This window comes from Numenius arquata, chromosome 12 (genome assembly GCF_964106895.1).
Source record: "Numenius arquata chromosome 12, bNumArq3.hap1.1, whole genome shotgun sequence".
In the NCBI taxonomy this organism is placed as follows: Eukaryota; Metazoa; Chordata; class Aves; order Charadriiformes; family Scolopacidae; genus Numenius; species Numenius arquata.
In genome coordinates, this window is record NC_133587.1 from 29,102,081 (window position 1) to 29,124,955 (window position 22,875).

At 36.6% G+C, this 22,875-nt stretch overlaps 1 protein-coding gene across 2 annotated transcripts; it reads right to left on the reverse strand.

Moving 5' to 3' along the window:
• Nucleotides 1-3,051: 3,051 nt before the first annotated feature.
• On the reverse strand, nt 3,052-21,987 carry ZNF438 (zinc finger protein 438). Of its 2 annotated transcripts, XM_074157302.1 has the most exons (4): nt 21,931-21,987; nt 13,349-13,453; nt 6,932-8,795; nt 3,052-5,300 (listed from the first exon to the last, which is right to left on the reverse strand). In XM_074157302.1, the coding sequence occupies exons 1-4, from the start codon at nt 21,956-21,958 to the stop codon at nt 4,706-4,708; spliced, it is 2,592 nt and encodes an 863-aa protein (XP_074013403.1). In that variant the 5' UTR covers nt 21,959-21,987; the 3' UTR covers nt 3,052-4,705. The 2 variants fall into 2 exon arrangements, with proteins under 2 accessions (XP_074013403.1, XP_074013404.1); XM_074157303.1 differs by lacking the exon at nt 13,349-13,453 and having other exon boundaries at nt 3,992-5,300; nt 21,931-21,966.
• Between the last annotated feature and the right edge of the window lie 888 nt (nt 21,988-22,875).

The following is a 22,875-nucleotide window of genomic DNA, read 5'->3' on the forward strand; positions in this document are numbered from 1 at the left end:
CATTTAACAAAATTCAAGTCAAAGAGAAGGTATGGACATCTTTAATTCTTACTTCTCTTGACCACTCTAAATAACTCTGGATAAGAACAAACTGTTTGTACCTACCAGACCTATCACCTATAAATTTCATCTAAAGTGGTGTAATTGTGCAGAGAAATCCACATATGGGACAGTTTGCTTACATATCTCTTTCCAACAGAATTTCCTTTTCACGGCTTTCATCTGTTATTCTAGATTAAATTGGAAACTTCTGCAAAATAACTTCAGAATAATGTTCCTGGGCAGCAGAAATCATAATTCATCCCATCATTTCTAATGCTTACACAGAGAAGTCCATGAAATGTGAAAAAAAAAAAAAAAAAATGGAAGGGAGAAAGTCTCCTTTGTACTTGATAGCATGAGACCTACCATACTTTAGAACACTCCCGGTACGTCAATAAAGTTGTTAAACAAAGCACAAGTGGAGAAGTATGCTATTGTCATTTTTCAGGATTTCTTGAAGGTTTGTCAATGAAGTATTAGAAATTCACTCAAGTCTGAAAACGAAGTTATTTTTACACTCAGATTTGCGGTTTCTACTTTGGAGCTGAAGAACGGGCAGCCACATAAAGTCACACACTGAAGTCCAAACCTTGCACGTTGCCCCACATTGTGCATGTATATGTAAGGCCACCAAGACTATTTTGATTTCACAGACGTGTCTGCCTTTACAGGGAAAGGAAGTAAAGACATTATTTCCCAAAACTTGCTTGCAAGCTCAGGTCTTCTTCAGTATTCCTAGCCAAGAAAAATTATGGCAATTTAATAAAGCATGGAGAAAATCCTACAATGTGACAGATAAGCTACAAAAGCACACACTGAAATGAGGACAACCTTTAAGCCATCAGAATTTTCTTCATGAGACCCCATTTTTTTTCTGTGTCATACTCAGCATGCAGATTTTCATTTTTCAGAGCTGTAAGGAATTTGACAAGTAAACCTAATACAGTTAATAGCATTTTCATCTTTATGCATAATAATCACAAACTCACATTGTACAGGTTTGATAATAATAACTGACAGCTGAATTTGAAGTACACATTTTGTTCCAAAATAGATGCGCATGTAGGTGGATGTGTTGTAGAAATATAATATACTACAAGGCTGAGCCTAGATAAGCTGGTGATTCTCAAACGTCAGCATCATCTGCACAAAGTTAGGGTTGAAATCTGCTCTCCTAAATACCTGTTCATCCTTCTTATGACACTTTCTCTAAAGAGCTCAGTGAATAGTAGATAAAATAAGTATCTAATGAGGTATGACAGAAACTCTGATGGGGCTAAACAGCAGAGATCTAAATTCTAATAAATAAATGAAGTAAAACTTTTACTGCCAGCAACTATGTCAAGTTAGCCATAGGAAACTGTAGCTCTGCAGCTGGAGAAGGGCAATATTCTGCAAGCCAGAGGAGTGATGGAACTCCTCCAGCTTTGATTATTTATGGTGTGATGATGAAGGAACAACTTTCCATGTGAGGAACACCTTTAAAGTTGAATAGTGAAGCTGAAACAGAGACTTAATGAAAAATCAGAGGGGAACAAAACTACAGCTACAACAACAGTAACATTCGTTTTAACAATTTAAAAATATAATTTATGTGCAAAGCCAGATGTTAACTTGTCCAGCTTCAAGGTAAACAGCAAACTCTATTCATAACAACCCTTCTGCTGAACAGCAAACACACACTATTTAATGTTGCTGTAAATAAAGCTCACTTCATACCTCCGAATGTTATCAAAATGAACACAAATGCAGAACAAACATATTTCAAACAAAGGACACATCTGTATTTAATGCAAAGCTATTTTCAAAAATCCCAACCTTTCGTAATCTACCATAATCGTAATAGCCTGAAACATAAGAATGCTTTCAGCCTCAGAAAAAAAAGGCTTCTAATTTTAAACATTTACGAGGACACTGAGAAGTGACTTAGAACCATGCTTTAAAATATGTTTTCAGGCTTTAAATTGCTGAAAGCTGAGACCTCTTTACCCATTTGGCCTGGACTAGAGAAAGGGAGAGAAGCACAAAAATATGATGAAAAGACTGTACATGAAAAATTCCATTAAAAAAAAAAATGCAACCCACTCCCTCGTCCCAAACCTCCTTCCTCCCATGACTGAAACTCCCCCCCCCCTTTTTACAAAAAATGAACGGGAGTGACTCTTCTTGCCTGATAAACACCATCAAACAACTCATCTACATCACTAGCTCTGATGCACCACCATTTTTAACAAATACTGTTTGAAAATATTTTCAAAGGACAACTCTGCCGTCATTGGTGCTGTTCCCAAACAGGAGGGACTCCGTCTCAGAGCCGCGTTCATTTTAAACTATACCAAGAGATGGGTGATTTTGCAAAAAAGGTGATTTAATATCTTTTCTAAATAATGAACATGATCAAACCTTTTAATTTTTTTTTTGCCCAACACTTAAAATGTGTGCTTTATGCTGGGAATGAACTTCCCTTTGATATAACTATGTGAAGGAGGGATTGTTCTCACATTTCTGTTTCAGAGAAAACACCAAGCTGTTTGATTTTGAAAGTTAAAGGATTAAGTTGGGGGGAAAAAAATGCTTCTAAATGCAAACATACTCTACTAAGTTAAATATAGTCTCAGTTTGATATGAAACACTGACTTTAAAATTAGCTATACCTTTCCAAATATGCCATACATTCTTCTCCATCTACCCAATGAAAATAAATACATATATATTGTAGGCATTAAAAGATGGGTGTGTCATACCCAAGAATAAGTAGAATTTTTAAAGTAGCTCAGCATACAAAAGTAATATATGAAAGCAAAGCAACAACCACAAAATATGTATTATTTATAGCCACAGAAAGTAGAAAGGAAGTTGTGAAAATCCACAGGGATTCTTCCACCTTACCAAGCACCTGTACAGTTCTGTGAGCATTTTCCTTTTGTCTTTCGTTTTTCTTGGCTCCAGTCTTATAGTTCGACTCCAAGGCAAAGCACCATACAAGAAGAAATGACAGTGAAAACTATTAGCTCATCAAAACTGCCTTTAATATTTAAAAACAAAATACATACACAAATATTGCAACAGCTTCTGGAATCCCACTCAGAAAACCCAACATTTTTAGATCTCTCTTCATATTCTCATCACCACAATTTGTGCAAAACAGTGAGAGGCCACACAGGGCATTTTAGGAATGACTCTTTCATCATTGCAATCCCTCAGTTACAGCTTGACCACAAGAAGAAATGAACAGAGTAGTACTGTAGAGACTGTACTGGTGTATTTTTCCGTTTGCCCTCTGATGTGCTCCGACTTCTGTTGAATAGTGATATTGCAGCTTCTTACACTGTCTCCATTATTGCTCCCAAAATAGTTCAGAGGTACATAAGGCTTTAAGTAACAGCAGTTTAACAACAATTTCAAACTAGATTTGACGGTTCAATGACCTCTTCATCAAATCTGAGCTCTAGAACTCCATCTCCTGATAGCCTGAACTGACTTGCCTCCTCGGAGATGTGCTGAAATGGTGACTTCCCATGCCTGCTCTGCAGCAGGGGACACAACACAGACTATTTTCTGCACTACAGGCTGCTACAGCTTTGCATCCTGGTAAGGCAACTGTTACTGGCTCCTGACATTGGAAGGCTAAGGTGCCGCATGCAATTCCTCTAGTGCAGTAAATCTGGCAACACAAGTGAAAAAAAACTCATTATGTGTACCATAATGCAGGAACAATTTCCCTTTAAAGACACACACTGGGTCAACTGCAGAGGTACAAAAGCTATTTACCAAGACTGTTAGAGGCAGAGTGCTAACAGTGCTGGCAGCAGTACTGCTGCTGTCACAGGAGGTGCAAGGAACATGCTAAAAGTTCACTGTGAATCATGCAGTCTATTGCGGAATGTCAAGCTTCCCAGGAGTAACCAACTCAACTACTATTTTTAAAATAAACTTTTTTTTTTTTTTTCATAGAGCAGTCAAGCTTTGATGGTTCCACCTTCATGGGTGGCAACTAACTCGTCTTCAACGCAGAGAGTACAGGCAAAAAAATACATGTAGATTTTTCACTTTTGCTGTTACCAGGAAAGAATGTAACACCTAAAAGACCTGCCAATAACAAACCTGCAAGCAACGAACATGGCTGAAGACACTGAAATCAAGAAAATAAGAATTAGAAGCTCTTTAATTATAGATTATAAAGCTCCTGAATGCTGGCTGCATGTATGCACATTCAAATGATTCAGAGAACTGCATGGAAATACATATTTACCATAAAATCTGGAAATCCATTTGGGACTGAAATTACACTTGAGTCTGTTTTTTTATTTTATTCAAGATTGAGATTATTTCATATAAACTGATTTATTTCTTTGCATATAGTATAATTTGAGAATCTTTTTCCTTTGTGTTAACCATTAGTATTATTTGCTGCTGCTAAGTTCCTTAAGCATGAATTTTAATTACAGTGTTTCATAATGGGCTTGCATGTACCCATCTGGAAGGTTACTGGATATATACATTTTCTATTTAACAAAATAAAGGTTAGCATAACTTAAAAAACCCCCAAACTCACCAAACAAACCTCTGAAGTGATACATCTCTTGAGTTAGTTTAGCAACACAGCAAAAAAACATAAACAATTTGGTAGTTTAAGTTTTTCATACTGTTGTAGAGTACGGCTTCAATATTCACCATTATTAGAAAGTTCAATAATTCCTTGTTTTGATAACAAACTAAAAATTGTCCATAAAATGGAAGGGTCTTCACAGTTATGATGATTCTGCCAATGACTACAAAGATCCTCTTTTCTTTCAAATAACTGTTTGCATAAAATGCAGTTATAGCCTGATTTAGACCAAATTTCTATTTTTTTGCTTGGTGTACCAAAACCTAGATTTTGCATCTTGGCTGCTTCACTGCTTCCTGACTGAGTCAGTTCACTTTTAGATAACACATCGACGTTATTTTGATGGTGAAAGTGTATCTGTCTTTTCAGTTTTGGAAAAGTATAAAACTCCTCATGGGCACTGCATTTTGCTGAATGTCTTTTCTCATTGCACTGTTTCCACAAGTGGGTTGTGTGTTTGATCAGTTCCCCCTTAGCTCCTCTGTTTCCTTCCTTTACCCTTCCCTGGATCTCTTCTCCATGAGAGCACAGTAAGTGAAACTTCATTTCACCAAAAGACTGTGCAATAAACTGGCATCGACCACATTTGATCTGTAATTTCACTTCTCCTGGGTTGTGGAATAGGTCCTCAAGATTGCACTTATTTCCCCTGTTAAAAAAAGAACATAAGAACTATTTCAGGATTAACCATGTGCAGAATAGAGATGGCAATTTGTGTCTTTATAAGTTCCAAGAAGAGCTGACATTCATGAAACGTTCTTTTAATTAAAAACAGGCACCGTTGCTACAGTATCTAATTTATTTGGAACAGGAAAAAAAAAAAAAGAGAAATAAAATAATAATCAGGCTGATTAGAAAACAACTAAAACCAAATGTTACTCAACACTACTGAGTTTAAGAATTGCCTCCAAAATTAGCCTTGGTAGAAATAATCTTTTAACAACACTAACCTTTTAATAAAAAGTTAATACCATTTTTTTAAGTTCCTGACTTAGTGAGGTCAATCCAAATACTTCTAGCTCTGTGCTAAAAAAGTGAAAATGAGTATTACATGTAGCATATTACTAAAAGAAAGTAACTTGTTTACACTGAGTGATCTAAGGTCAATTTAAGAAAAAACCATGTCCTACCTCCCACTCCAAGACGGAAACAATGAAACTTCAAAGTTTTTTCCCTAAAAGTTTGCAAGACAATTTAAACAGTTTAAATACCTAATTTACAATTGGACAGTCCCTCTCACTGATTTAGGACAGCTCTGCAGTATAAAGATACACACACAGAGCTAGCAAGTCCCTGGTTTAAGTTAGGCCAATCAAAAGAAGACCTCCACAGAAACCTTCTCACTATGACTACGAAAAGGACCACGTAATACACGTTTAGACACATCACTCAACAAAATAGATAAACTAAATGATTTGTTGTAGTAAGGCTAGTAAGGCTGAAAGAAAAGCACTGGTGTTTCTTAGGTTCAATACCTTAAAAATTTCTAACTGATGCCCCAGGGAGTGGAGCTATGAAAAGCAAAACGTATAAAATTAAAGTGTCATAGTGAGGCATCAGGTCAGGGCCCTGAGCTTTTTAAAGTATACTCCAATGAAAGTAAATGCAGAGTGGAACAAGAAAAAGCAAAAAAAAAAAGCCAACGTTTATACTGTGTCAAGAAATTTCACCTCAAAATCATAATGCAGAGGAAAAAAGAACGTTCTATGCATCTTAATATGGTAAATGTTAACTTGTCTACTTGTCTAAGTGATCGCAAGAGCAGCAGTAATCAACACACAAGACAGATTAGCTCAGAGCGCTCCAGAGAAGGAAATGGGATAATGATATTTAATAGGGTAAACAAACTACAAGCTAATACTGAAATATGAATTGCTTTGCACTTATTGCAGTTGGTTTATTTATCTTCTGGGGAAAACCCAAAATGGGTAGAGCACAGAAGACAGCGCAGGTAAACAGAAAAGCGTTAGCTGTGAGAAATCAACTGATCAAAATAGATCTGCTGGAAGGACATTAGGTATTATTAGAATATACACAAAATTACTTTGTATATTCAAGTGTCAGTAATAATTTATATTAAATAAATCAGCTAAAATATACCAGATGGTCTAATGGATTGACTAGATTCCTTAACAAAATATTTAAACCACTAGGAATGTCACTTCGCAGGAAAAAAAGATGAGGAAAAAGCAAAAATTTTCATAACAGTGATATTTATGAACTTCCACTGACAATCTGAAATCCCGTTTTCATTAGCATTTAATGAGTGAAAACACTCACCTCTCCGTTGCTTCTTCTGCTTCTTTTATATTGCTGTCTCTCTTCTTTAAAGCATCTTGCAGATGTTGCTCGCTCGTGGAGGGCTCTGTGCTGATCACAACCCTGTGCACTTCTCTTAGGTGACCAAAATACACTTTTGCATGGCCAAAAACTTTAGCACAGAATTCACAACACACAAGCTTTTTCGGTTTGCCTTCATTGTGATGAAGTTTCATATGTGTGCTCAGGTTTCCAGAGTGAATGTACGCTTTCCGGCAGATTCGGCAGCTGTAAGGCCGTTTGTTTGTGTGTGTGTTTATATGGTCCTGAAGATGGTGTTTAAACTGGAAGATATGGTTACAAACATAACATTTATACGACAGCTTAGGTAGGGTTGAACACGTATTTCTACTTAAATCACCTGATTTAGCTGATGTAGCATCACTACGCTTGTAACTTACTTTTTCAAATAGTTCACTTCCTAACAAATATTTATCTCGGTCTAAATGGTCAGGAGATGGTGTCTCTACCACTGCTGCAGAAGTCAGTGGTGCAAGATCCTGCACAACCACCACCGGTTTTGGTCTAATGCTACGGTATTTTTTCACTGCTACTGCTTTTTTGTCTTCAGGTGGCTGAAGATCAACTTTTGCCCTCTCTCTCCCTTCTCTAAACTTATTAATGATGCATTTCCTTCGCTTGGCCTGAAAAGCCAATAAATCATCTGTGGCTCTTCTTTTCCTGCCTCTTCTTTTAGAGGCTGCACTGTTCAATTTCTTAAGACTGTCGACATCCGCTTTATTGGATGGAGAGAGGGTATTTTCTTGAATGGTTTGTCTGGGGACTTGTGTAAATGATGCAGCTGATCGCTTATCAGACGCGTTAGAAGGAACATGAAAGGGTTTTGCCAAAGCTGGTATCTTTTCGCATTCAGATCTCAGTGAAGGACCAGATACATCTGTAACATTAGTATTCTGCTTAGATTTACAGAACACTGAATTTTTCATCCTTGAGTAAGGCAAAATAGGAAGTTTTCCTTTTGGTGCTGATGGAGTCATCTGTATTGTACTGCCAAAAACTGCCGGTGACAGGACAGCAACAGAATTTGTAGAATTTGTCGGTTTTTCCTTTAGTTTCTCAGATGTTATGAATGGCTCTCTTGTGGTTTCAGATGCTGTCTTCACAGAGTGTAGACTTAGTTTCACGGGACTGATTGTATTTGCCAGCTTGGATAAAGAGTCTTTAACTAGAGATGGTCCAGAGACATCACCATTAGCAATTTCAGTTTTGATCACTAAAGGAGATCCTGATTCCACACAATTGCTCTTATTTACTAATGTGGCAACTGTAATTTCAGCTGAGTCATGGTCTGTTAGCATCACTTGCTCCGTTGAATCTGAACTAGAATGAGTTTCAGCACAGTCTTCAGTTAAAGTAGTCATGGGGGAAGTCCGTGATGAGATTGATGCTCTGGTAGGTATCTTGTTATGTGTACCCAAAACAGAGATTTGTGACGGTTTTTTGTCACTCAGCAATTTACTTCTTACAGGTTGGTACCTAGGGATGGGCAGCTTTAGGTTTTCAGAAGGGGCCACATTTGACTGCTGGACTTGCTGTGTTAGGGCAGGGGCAACATAAGGCAAGGCCAACAGAGAAAAAGTCCCCTCGTGACCAGCCACCTGCATGACAGCATAGTTTTGAGTTGGTACCACCAGTGGTTTAGAACCTGCAGCTGAAATTGGTGTATTTTGCTCAGGCAAAGATGACTGAAGACAAGAAACCACTCCAGATGTTAAAATTTTTGGTACCATTTTTGGAGCAATGGTCCTGAATTGACTTTTCTTTTGAAAACTTTGTATTATATCCGAAGGAGATTTTTGTTTACCTGTAATAATAACATAACAAAGATGTAATATAATATATAGCATTTCTCTTTAAAAAAATAATGTATTGAAAATAAAACTTCATACGATGGCTACTATTACACACAACTTATTCAAAATATTAAGGTATTTAAACGACCACTAAATTAAGTTCAGAATTGCAAAAGTATCATGGAGAAAACAAAAATACTCCCTGAAACAATGTGCTTGAATATAAACGTTAAAAAAAAAAACCTTCTAATCTAATCTTAAATGGATGCTTCATTCTAGGTTAGAATCTACATGGCATTTAAGAACAAATACACTTATAAGCCCTTTCTGCCCTGGAAAAGCAGCACTAGCACGCTGCCAATATTCAGCTGGAAGAACTACCAGGGGCAGGATTTAAACTCTATGATGCAGAACTTTTCTGAGCAGATGCTCTGATCGTATCTCTCAAAGTCATACTATCTTCCAGAGTTTCTGTAACATTTAGAATTTGGGGAGTTTATCAGATACAGACCAAAGCTTACCTGATGAAGTCTTAAAAAAAATTACTGCTATAAAACATGTAAATAATGTGTAATAAAATCAAAGAGGACTCAAGAGGAAAAAGTACCATTATTAAATACCTAATCACACACATTGCTTATGTGCCTTTAATGCACAGTAGAATTACTGTAGTAAGTTATTCAAATATTTTCCTGAAAGATGTGATTTATCAAGGTTGTATCACAGTTCCTACCTGTTTCTACTTGTGTTGGTAAATGTCACAAACATTTTTAGTAAAGAAGAATGTGAGGATAATTAAGTAAAACAAATAAAAGGAAAAAGGTAAAATGTGTAAGATACAATCTGCATTAAGCAGCAGAGATATATGCTGACCTTTCAGACATTCCATAAAAAAGGATTTGACATATAGTTAATTGTACCACTACTGCTTCATATAACAGCCCCATTATCCACTCTCAAATTCAACCACGGATGCTTCCAGTTCTCAAAAACTGGGATAGGTTTTCTGAAGAAAAAAAAAAATATTTCCTAAAAATCTCAACCACTGAAAATTCTCAACCACACTACAAAGATACCAGGAAGAAAGGCGATTTGGAAAGACAATGTAATAAAAATTCATTTTGAGAGAGGAACCACATTTGAATAGAATATGTAAAAATAAATGCTGGGACCCTGAAATACTGCAATAAGGTAATTCCATGGGGAAGTTTCCACTCCTTACTATTTTAAAGCCTTGTATTATAAATGTGTTTATACACAGTTACAGACTTAAAAGAGGTAGCTGTGAATTACTACCAACTCTGGAAACTCTAGTAAGTTTATCTTAATCCTGGATGTTCTTTTCAGATGTTACACACTTTGCAACACACTGTAAATTACAGAGCTATCACATTTCACAACCAGAACTCCTGGACAGCTGTATGTACATACTTATGGTATGCACATGTGCAGTAAATCTACTGCCTTCAGGACATGCTAGATGCACTGAGCAATCACATATAAACTGTACAGTTCATACACAGTTGGTCTCATGCTTCTCAAGAGGACACTATCATAGAGGAACTAACCTGAGCATAAAACTTTAAACCTTTTATTTCTATCTAAAGCACCAAACCCGAAGTCTATTATGCACCTCCCTGACCCCCCAATTAAGTGAAACTACTGGGCACCACCCTAACTTTCTTTCTGCTCAATGTCTGTAGAGATGTCCAGAATTTCTAGACATTTTGTGCAGAGTAGACTAGTGTACATACAGAAATCCTGCCCCAAAATAAAAAAAGATTCCTATACACAGGAATAAGTCCAGGGCCCCAAAGTTTGTGCAACCTGGAAAAAGCAGAAACATGGTTAACTTTAAAATTCTGTTTCCCTACAGCCCTTTCCATTCTCCAAAAGGTAGGAGCTTGTACTATTTCTCACTAAGAACTTCCATTTTTGCCAAACAACCACCACTACCTATACAGAATCCTTTATGTTCTTAATTGCTAATAATACTCAGATTATTTTTTTCTTTCCTACATGGTATCTTCTTGTTGCTGCTTTTGAGGAAACATTTTAAAGAGCTTCTGAGAAGTACAATAAAATGATGTAAAATATTGTAATCATTAACCAGACTAGCCCTGAACTTCAGTGCTAGTTACAGGTCAAATTATACAGCTTAAATACGGCAGATGACAGAACAAGCGTAGTTTTCTTTTAGGGGCCAGAGTCTGCTATTATTTTCCAGATTATGCTTGCCATATACTACTGACATTAAAGACTTTTTCCAAATCAGCAGTTATTCAGCTTGCCACAATATTCAACACAAAGCAGTTTCCATTCTCTCTTCACATTTGGCTTGTACCTCTCCCTTTTTATTTCAAAATCTCATTCATTGATTTGCGGAAGATGTTTAGGAAAGCCAGCACTCCAGCAGACTGCTCCCTGTTACACTCCCAGTTATAAGGCACCGCTCCCCAACCAATGGCAGCAAATGATGCGAGCTCAGGAAAAGATGGAAGTTTTGCTGTGGACATGCCACCTCTACAAAGTGCCGAAACAGCAGCCAAAGCACCACAAAAGAGAGGTAAATTTGAGATTAGGAGGAAGCATTTGTAGAAATAACGCATGACACTAGCTTTAAACATAAGCGTATGCTTCTCAAACACGTTGACTTGCCTATTGCAAAATTAGGCAGTAAAATCACTTCTCTCTCTTTAAAGAAAGTCCCTCCGCATATTCTCTCAGCGTTCCACAAGAAAGTATCATTCTAGAAGCCAAGACCTTCATGAATATTAATGACAAAATGCTCTTTGAAACAGTCTGTTTAGATCAATATCCTTCTTATGCAGTTAACACAATACTAAACATTGATATAACTGTTTGAGAAGGAATTTTTATACAAATGCTCTTTTTCCTACTAGCATGATTTTATCATAAATACGTCTTCCAGGCAAGCTATGTTAGGTATCAGCCTTTAGTACAACTTTTTTTTTTTTCTTCTCCCCACCCAGCTTTACATTAGACAGTTTAGCGCAGAAATATTCATTGCAGCACCTCTGGTAAGCAAAGGAAACTCAACTCTGTATTTCCCTCTCATCCAACACAGCTGCTACAGTTAAGCAGCTCAGCCAGTGTCTAAATATAGAGATGGGCTAGATGCAGACTAGCTGTCTGATGATCCTCCAGACTTGGTTAAGATTTCGCTTGTGGACTGGGAAAGCTAATTGGAAGAACTGGTGAACAACTGTTTAGCATCTCAGATCCAGAAAAAGCAACCAGTCACTTCACAGACTGGAGGTCCTACTGACCCCACCCAGAGTGTGCAAGCAGCATCAGCGACCAAAGCTATTGTTTTCCATTTATACTTGGTGAAAAGGTTCAACAATTTCCTTTGTACACAGAGATCACTACAGTAATTCACATCCTTGCCACCCTGACACTGAAGGTCTTGAATAAGCTCTGGCTGTCTGGCTACCAGAGGGCCACTTGGAAACTTAATATGCATCTTTCAGGGACATTCCGCTTCTATTCCATACCTTCTTCCAAACTATTTCTGTCTCTGATTCAAAGCACTCTTTTTTGGCTTGTCAGTTGTGACCTGAGGAAAAGCCTTCATGCCTACGTAAATCCATGAAGTCTTCCATCTAAGAAGGGGAATTTTCAGTTAAGGGAGGATTAGCAATGGCATTTTTGAGGATGGCCCTTGATTTTAGGCGTTCTTTCTACATGTCAGTCTACGGGTCCTTCACTGGAAGGGAACAATTTTTACACTTTCTCTAAAATTTTCATAAAGAATAAAGGAAATGAATGAAAACATTACATTTAGTATCTGAATGACGTGAAGCTCATTTTTAACTTTGTGTTCTCAGTCTTTCAAACAGGCATGGAGTTGGGGCAACAGGTAGACACATTTAAATAATTAAGCACAAGGTTAAATCAAATGCAATTCAATCCATTTACTTTAAAAGTCTGTTAAAAGATTAATGGTTACCATGCTAGTACTTGCAAGTATCAAATCACTCAGAACTTTGCACGATGTCATAAGCTTTCACCCCTTCTAAATAACCTTAAAATACTATAGGATTGGACAGTGATACACCAATAAAAAAAAAATAAAAAATCAATAATGCATGAAAGTCTCTGACTCAGACACTGTAGAAAGCATCAGAAGAAATTTAATTTTCCACACTAATCTGGTCTGTTTTGAACATTAAAATAAACCACCAAAATGTGAGAAACCACTGTGTGTCAGCTTTTAAAATAATCCTTCCAGGACCACCTCACTTGTGTAGGTATGTATTTAATTTGTATATGACTGGAAAAGTGACAGTACATAATACCAAAAAAAAAAGGATCACCTTGGTTGGAAGGGAAAGCCAGAATACAGATGAAAAAGATTAATGAAATATTTTATTAAATGTATGTTTATGTTGCCAAGTCTTTTGCTGACTTTGAGAAGAAGAATATCTGTTTGTTGGGAAAGAAAAAAAAAAAGCACAACATCTAACAGACAATACTAGATTTATTTCTGTCAATGATAGTTAACGATTCATTTTACCAAATCTGCATACACACTAAGTACCTGTGGATACTGTCTTTCCAGCACAAGTTTCTTGTTTTTGCTGATCCAGCATACTTTGTTGGACACAATGTTTCTCTGCAGGATTAGCATGCAAAAAAACACCACCTGCAAAAGTGCTTCAATCAGTTATAAATAGACCCCAGGACCAAAAAAACCAACCCAAACAACCCCCAAAACCAACAAAACCCAGAAAAAGACAATATAAAACTACAATACAAAACGTTAACTTCCAGTTAATGCATTAAGAAAGCTACTGCTTCTTGCTGTTTGCCATTTTTCTCTCCTCAAGGAACGCTTTAAAATCTAATATATTACATGCCAAATGCAAAGTGATAGCTGGTTAATATGGTAAACAGATGGGATGCTTTAGCTTCAGTGTCATGGCAGACAGTCAACAGCACCAAAACAAAAAGCTCAGAAAAATGAAGGTTCAGTAGCTTCAGTGAGGCTTTTAAATACAGGGGCTAAATTCTATGCTGATTTATATTTTCTATAATCCCATGTAGACCAGTGAAACTATTCTAGAAAACAGAATTCGGCCTTCTATGTTTAAAACTACTTTTGCCACACACCTATATGAAGTAAGGTTGGTAATAAAGCCTACAAATCAGGAATGCCCATCTCTATACATTATAAACATTAATTTGCAGTTGTTCCTATCTTTGCCTAATAATAACTATTTGGGCAGAATGTTCTGTTTGGTGTATTTGCTTCAGACAATTTTCTAAAATTAATTTCAACAGAAAGTGGTGGTCATCCCCAGGTATGTCTGTATTTAAAAAATAAATTAAAAAAAAAAAAAAGAATAATCTAGTAACACATCTATGCACTAGACAAGGACCTTGAGTTTTGACACAGCAATGTCTCTTTTGCCTGTGAAAAGCTGCCCAAATCTGGCAAAGTTGTAAGCTCTTGGCAGGTGTTCAATAGACACTTTAAGCAGCTAATTTTTCCAATGATTACATTCTATTGAACATGCTCCTGCTTCAGGGAGCTGGATTTTTCCTAAACCTATAGCCTTAGGTCCAAACACCCAAACTGGAACAAGGAAAAGGCTCTCCTTATCTCTATGCTGCCGAGCCGAGAGTGTGGAAGAGAAACTAGGATACATCCAGGGCAAGCAGGAAAAGGACAAGAGAACTAGAAATGCGACTCGGAAAGTATCCAGGCCAAAGAGTCAGGGTGGGGTATGGGAATTAAACGCAGACTTAAGATGGGTAGCAAGCATTACTATTACATGTGATTTGGAAAGCAGAAGCAATGTAAGCCACAGGGATAATCCCATATCTTGCATTTCTTACCCTTTCAGTACTTGGGTTTTTTTTAAGAATAATATAATTATGTCTACATAGGAGTCCTTTTGTGCAATTTAAAATAGATTAGAAAAATAAAAAATAAGTGTTCTAATGCAAGATTGGAAAACCACAGTACATCATTCACAAAAATGCTAAGATACAGAATGTACAAATAGGCTTAGAAAACGTGTTCTAGTATACTATGGGTGGAACAAGATCAAAATAGTTTATTTAAATTCTAAAAGGAAAAACTAGACCTCTTTAAAGCTATATATAATCAATTCTGATTTGAGCATCAATGTGATTTGCTAGTTGTACACAAAGCATTTTATCATTTAGACAGGTCGTCTTTGCAAGTTTATTATCTTAAGGAATTAGGATGATAGTCCCTTTCAAGAAAATCTGTGAGCAGTGGGATACTTCCTGGATTCCTTAAATAGTCTCCAAAAGACTCTTTCTAGCCGAAGAACAACAACAAAGCTACACAATAAAAATGGTTTTTTGAATTAACTGGACTCCATTAAAACAGACGTCCAACCTTAAAATTTCTAGTGACGTTTTTCAGTGTGGGAATAAGCTAAAACTATTTTTGGCATAAACAGTCACTTTGGAGAGATAACTCATACAGTAATCCAAGAACATGGGTACATAGTTCATACTTAGGGAAGTTCTTCAGTTTCCTACCTAATTCAGTCCTATTTTCCTGAAACATCCTTGTTTCACTATTGACCGTACATTGATATATGCCAATAATAAGACAACATTTTGGATTTCTCATAGATTTAGATTTCTCATCATAGATTTTAAGTAAACTCTGTAGCAGTACTGAACATTTACCTCTCTGTAATGTTCCAGCATAAGTAACATTTTAAATACGTAGGAAATCCTATTTCTATAGGGTACAACAAGTAGCCAACAGCTTCGAGGTAACCTTTTTGAGCTCTAATATCATATGTATTGGCCACATGTGGGTAAATCAATATTCAAAAGCAACACCTTATATAAAATGTGGGCAATGCGAGGCTTCAAACAACCTCTTGTAAAAAAAAAGCCATTTCTGTGCTACTGTATAAAGGAAGAAAGTCTTGGAAGTCTTTCCTAAAAGTCAGAACATAACATAAGAGGTTTTTAAACATTCTTTTGCAATGAATGTAAAATACATTTACTAGCAGATCCACATGTTTTCTTAACACCTCTCATGCAGTGTTTTTAAACTTTAAAAGCTTTCCATTTTTTTGAAGGCACAGTCTTTCAAGTTATAAGCTACTCATTTCACATTAAGGTTTACATAATTAATAGGTTTTAAGCAGATCAAAACATTTTCATATCAAGAAATGAAAACTGACATAAAGAGCACTAGACATAAAGCATCTGTAATTATTAATAACTTTTTCCACCTTTACAGCTGAAGAAGTCACATACAGACTTTTCTCACTATGGCAATATAAGAACTTGGGAATAAGGTTTATGCAGATAAATCTATGGGCTAAAGATGGTGCCTGGCCTCTGCAACCACACAAATCACTATTAAAGATGAAAACATGGGTTCTTTTCTGTTGAAACACGGAACTTGTGTCTGAGAAAGACTATTAGATACATCATCAAAGACAGTGTGTTTCAGCTTCTGCTCTGCCTCTGCTAGTTTCAGCGACCACCCATGTCAAACTTCAAGTGGGCATTATCTAGAGACCACATTGCTCCAACAGGATTCAGTTGCGTAGAAAGGAAATTTTTGTATCGCTGCAAATCCAGGGGTTTATCTTTGTCAGTTTTGCCCAGTCACTCTGTTCCACAGAGGATACCATCCCTGGAGATTTGCAAGGCAAGGCTTCAGTGACGCAGCCACTTGGGGGAACTAATTGTTCAGAAAATAACTGATGGGAGGTGATGCTAGCACTGGTCATAAACTCATAATTCATAAAACTTCAATGGCATTGCGAATGTGAATTAGGTACTCTAGAAGGTGGGGACAAACAGAAGATTCAAAAGAAAAGACTGTAATTGGATTTTTAAAAATTGTTTTCTGGGACACCTGCCAGTTGAAATTTCTTTTAGTGAGCTTCAATAAAGATATGGACCTAAACAGTAATTAATTCACTGTAAAGTCAATGTCAATGTAAAGTCCTTTTTAAAAGGTCTATCAAGATCACATCAACCTGGACAAAATCTTGATATGCCTAATATAAGTGGTAATTAATAGACTTATTTTTTCCTTAAGTGCAGGAAACAATAATGATCAGGTCTGCTACAGAATCGAAGACAGAATTCTTCAGAAACTATGCAGCACAAAAAGGTCAAGTAGGACCATTTTATGAATAAATCATGAAGTATTTTCTGACTAGACTCTTGCTCCCCTCTCAAATAAGCTGAGAGCCTAATCTATCTTCATCTTACTGAGAGTTCAACCGTCCACCCGTCCCTCCACGGGACAGAAAGGGACATAAGTCTGATTGCAGTAAGGGAATTATGCCTCTTACATCCAAAATTTATTTTTTGCCAATACCAGTGAGAGAGCACAACAGAAGAGCAACATTTCTTTCATGTTAGAGAGTATCGCTTTTTTGTGATGACCAGAGTACACAGTGCTGCACAGATCCCCCATGCGAGAGGAAACAAGCAATTGATTCACCACTTTGGCTCAACAGACAAATTATCTTTTACTTGAGGCATTAAAAGCACCTTCATGGTGAGTTCTGTGCTACAAACCTCGGAAAGCGCTCCCTCATTAAAGATGAAGCAAAGATCAGAAAACTGTCAGGCCTGGCCTGGTCTATTTTGTGTCTTCCAGTATGAACTATACACAGGGTTTATCATTCCCCAAAGAAAGGGCCAGAACGCATCCTTAAACTTAGATGATTGTTGGAGAGTATCTTCTGAGCAATTTCGTAAATAGCTCATTTCTTTTGAAAATTACCTAAGTGATCTAACTTTTGAATGGTGAATCTCTAGGCAGGAGCTCTGTTTGCTCTAGCTGCCCCCTCTCCTTTCTTCATGACCCAAATTTCTTCAGAAAAAGGCTATATAGCTCTGGCTGAGATACGCAAAGCATTGCCACCTGTAGTCAATTCCACTAAGGATTAAAACAAAAATAAAGATTAGAGGATCTCCACAGTACTTCAAGTAGAAATGTATACTTTTTTAAAGACGGACACAGCCCTATAAAGCACCGGAAAACTAAAACATCTTCAGAAAGACTATGGCCCTGGCTAGGAATACATTAATTTTCAGAACATATAAAAAATCATCACTTGCTGCTGAATCTGAACGTAGCTAGGCCTCTCTGGCAGCAGGATGTAGCAGAAAATACTTTAAATTGCAGTATCTGAATGCTTGTCTTTCCCCAGTGCATAATTACAATTATTTGCAATGCTTATTGACATTGTTAAGCTTGCCCATGCTCGCCACTGTATTGTTTAAACAAAGCCCCGGTTCTCACAAGAGGTTACTGGATGTGCTGTAAAGGAATTGATAGAAGATACTGCTGGTAAGTGATAATATATCAGCGAACACTTGTAACGGGTGCCAGCATACGAGGGAATGAAAACAGGAATGCAGTCCACAGGAATGTAGGCCAAAGATGATATCCTTAACCTGCCGTGTGCAGAAATATCAGCAGATTTCTAATTAAAATCATGTGTATCTGGCCTGTGCTGGCAGACAAAGGAGGCCCTTGGTGCAGAGTCCAGCAGGGGGAGTCGGGCGCCCGTCACCGCTGCCTCCAGCCGCCACTGGAGCTGGGCCAGCCTGGCTGTGGCTGGGAGAGGCACACTGGCTGTGCCTTCTTTTAAGTTCCAGATCTATTTAGACCTGAGACTCAAGCCGACTACCCTACAGTCATCTTTGACCAACAGAAAGGCTAAACTACTTGTCTTAATAATTTCATAACACTAAATACAACTCAAAGTGAAAAATCCCCAAAGTCATCAATTCTCTTACAGCACCGCACACAACCTCTGAACAAATTCACAGGTTATGTTATCCTTTCAAAATATTCTACCTTTGCAAACTCTTCAGTCAATCCAATGTTTTGTATAAACTCGAGAACACCTTTTCGTGCAAGAGATTTGTTTTTTTTAAAAAAAAATAATCCTTTACTGATTTTGTGTTAACCTAGTTAACATCCAAAATAACACATCCACGTTACTAAAAACATCAGTGTTCATAACAGATGTTCTTCTTTTGGTTGACATCTGAAAACGAAGCCCTGTTACCAACATATTTTCCCATCCCAAGCAATACCCTGAAATCTTTGTCAAACTTCCTTGCTTTCATCATTGCTCAGCTCATCACACAAACCATCTGCATAAATAAAGATGTAAGCATCTGCTGTATGGCAAACGGTCTCAGGGGCAGATGTTTTTATCCTTGCGTTCATGTCACTGGCTTGGATACATTATTTGAACAGATGTACACAATCTGAAAGTGTCGTGTCCCACAGTGAAATGTCTCCAACTGCTTTCTATCAAAGTACATAAATGCTATTTGCACCTGCATTTATGTTAATGATATAAAGGCAGCAGGGGTTCCAGCAAAGTGAGAGTTGATGCTAAGAAACACATTTACATGGCTAATTGAAGTTTGAGATCTCCCAGCACCAAATGACCATACTAACATGGATACAAAATGTATTAAACTACACAATGGCTTTTTAAGAAAACTAGACTTTTTGAAAAATTAAAATAAATACACCCAAGAAGCAAAACTATGATTTCAGCCTGTGATATACTTTTCCAATGTATATTTTAAAAAGACAAAAAAGTATTAAATAAATTCCTAGATAAACTAGGACAGTCTTATATTTTGCACAGTAATTGCATAAGACACAATTTTTTCACGTTTGTGTCATTTAACAAAAACATTTTATTAAATCTGACAGCGCCACTCATCCAAAGGTATTCCGGTTCTCTAAGGCACACTGGTATTTTATGTCATTATGGAGCACTATAAAAAAAACTCAGCACTTGCTCAACAGCAAATATGAACATGGGTGTGAATGATAGAATATGATGCCTCAATGATAATTTCATAATTCCTAGGAAAAAAATTAAAATCTTAAAAGTTAAATATTTATAATTATTCAGACAAGTGCATCTGTTTGAACATGGAGTTACGATTGCTTGTTATGTAAATGATACTCACCTTTCTTATCACATACTTTAAATCGAGAAAAATACAGATGCCCTGAAGAAGTCCGTATCAAATTACAGAACTTCTGCTATTACATGACAAATGGTAGCAGTGAAGGGTTTTTGTTCTCACTCAAAGAACTTGCACTAACCAATACTTCCATACTCAACTGAAAAATAACAAGCACTTTCGAAGCACAGAAAGACTAACAAAAATGCTATACTGAATGTAATTGATGGATAGGTTCTACTTCCAATACCGTTTCTTTTCAAACCTTTTATTTGTAAGAAATGTTCCAATGTTATAGTTGTACATAAATCATTATAAATTGCTAATAGCCTCAACATTTTCAAAGTGCCACAACACATTTAAAAAACAAAAGTGATGGGTGATACGAGGACAAAAAAAGAGTGATAGTAAAAGAATACAAAAAAATATACTGAGACTAGTATATTTGTACAATATAATGACTGCACACTGGTATAGCTCTTGGCCAGGGTCTGGTTATGATCTCTAACATGAACCCTCACTTCCAAGGTTTACAACATGGCTCTTAAAATTCACTGGGTGGAAGTTGATAACAGGATATTGACTGGCATAGATTTTTGTTTAGAAAAAAAAAATGTCTTAAAAAAAAAATCTCAAAGCAAATGATTCATCAGTTTCAAGTTTGCAAACAGTTTCACAGTCTATATTATCTTCCTGTTATTTAGAAATGGCTTTAACATAAAGATAACACATTCGAGTACAACAGTGGTCAAATTCCTGTTGTTTAAAGGAAAAATTAAATTAAGGGTTTTAAGTATTAGAATTAAGTATTCCAGTCATAAGCATGCAGATGTAGAGCACACTGCAGGGTGGATAGCTTTACACAACAGTGAGTACTGTCTTCCTTGAAAGAATAGTCCCATTAGACACAGAACTCATCAACTAAGATCAATTTGCATGACATCCTCCTGGAATAGCTTCCTCAGAATTATTACAGTATCATAAAAATACTCCTCACAAAACAGGTAAAGTATAAACTTACATGACAGTAAAAGCTCAAGGCTTCAAGTTAAGTAATATATAGTGCTTTTCTTAATTAACATAAGTACTAACAATGGAAACTTAACTGACAGCATGCAAGGGTTCCGAGAGGTCCATTAGAGCTTATGTCATATCTATCAACCATTCATTCACATTTAAGAAGTATCGTTAAAAATGACATTCAAGTTAACAATCATATTTAAACATTACCATTGTGACACAGATCAAAAGGGAAAGGAAATTAAAGTTACGGTTGCACATCTAGAAGCTTAGGAATATACAGTTGCAGCACAAATACCCTAACTAACAACAGAGGGAAAAATTTAAGACACTAACCCTACTGAAAAATAAATCAACAAAAGATGACTTTTGAAGAGACAAAACACAAAAGAAAGATAGTTAAACACAAAAAAAATTGATAAGGATAACAATGCTGGAGAAAAGGCACTAAAAAATATATAAGTTTATATTTAGAAAACCATAGACTCATAGAATGGTTAAGACTTGGAAGGGACCTTGAAGACCACCTAGTTCCAGCCCCCCTGCCATGGGCAGGGCCGCCTCCTACTAGACCAGGCTGCTCAAAGCCCCATCCAGCCTGGCCTTGAACACTTCCAGCGATGGGCCCTCTACAACTTCTCTGGGAAACCTGTTCCAGTGTCTCACCACCCGCAGAGTAAAGAATTTCTTCCTAATATATCTTCCTAAACATTTATTTTGTTGTTTTTTGGTAGTCTTGCAGCATAAATTGCAAATAGATTTGACCCCCAATTATATGGCGGTCAAATATGACAATGATTTTCAAATATAAGAGTATTAAAAAAATTGGAATAAACCCTGAACACTTAATTCTGCTCAATCAGACAAGAAGCAGATTTACATATTTCACGTTTCAACTACAGGTTGTAACAGTAATTAGCAATGTCTTAAAGAAGAAAACAAGCTTAGCCATTTTCATTGTTTGAAGTGATAAATGCTGCAGTACAATAGCTTCTTTTTTTAAAAAAAAAATCCTATTAGAGTAGAATAGTAGACACAAATAATACAGTGATTTATTAACGAGGATATTCTTCCACATTTTGAATCACAAGCCTCTAATTTCTCAAAAAAAGTATAGAAAGTATACTATACCTGCAGAAAAAGTTAAAGGATTCTGCATTATGCCCTTTAATAGTTACGACAATGTTCCTGGAAAGAAGAAACACAGATACTTAGAAATTCTGATAATTTTTCATCAACTAAGAAAAGTATAGGATAATGGCAATAGTTTTCCAAAACTATATTTCAGAATGGATCCCAGTATACCCATACCTCATGCAAAACACCAATGGAGTTTTAAACCAAGTGTTTCTCTGGATCATGCATACCCTAATACTCACTCTCCATATTTCAACACTGAGTACAACTACCTTAGGCTTCTTGTAACTGAAAACCCCCGTTAAAGCCAGAAAAGAGGACTTGTCATGAATTCCAATGCATGCTGAAGAATCACAGACAATGTAGGGTTTACCTTCAAACATCTGAACTGCATGGATACCATATAACTGACTGACAAGCAGAATCTTCCATGGATGCTACAATGAAGATATTAGCTTGCATTTGTGAAGCAAACATCACACCGTGACCTCTCCTGAATTTCATGTTGGTACTTATCACAAAATTTGATGCTTAGTGCTTGACATAAAATACCATTACATCAAATGGCTAACCAGTAACTTAAGAGTGGATTATTTCTCTCCAGTGCAGTCAGTGTGTTGCTTAAGCTTTGTTTAAGTGTGATTCAGCAGTCAAGTAAGAAAGACATAGTATAATACAATGACAAAATAAAATTGTGTTATTAGCCACAGATTTTCTTTATCATAAAATAGTCTAACTTTTGGAACGACCGTGTAATGGCTTGGTTCAGCTGAACACCATTAACATGTTAACAGTCACAGAGGGTATGTAATCTCTTGTTCTCCTGATGCAGGCTTTGGGAAGGTAACAGACAAGCCCATTGACTGACACAGATGGAACTCCAACTACTTGGGGGGTTACTTGGATCTAGGCTTACACACCAGTGCATATCTGGTATAA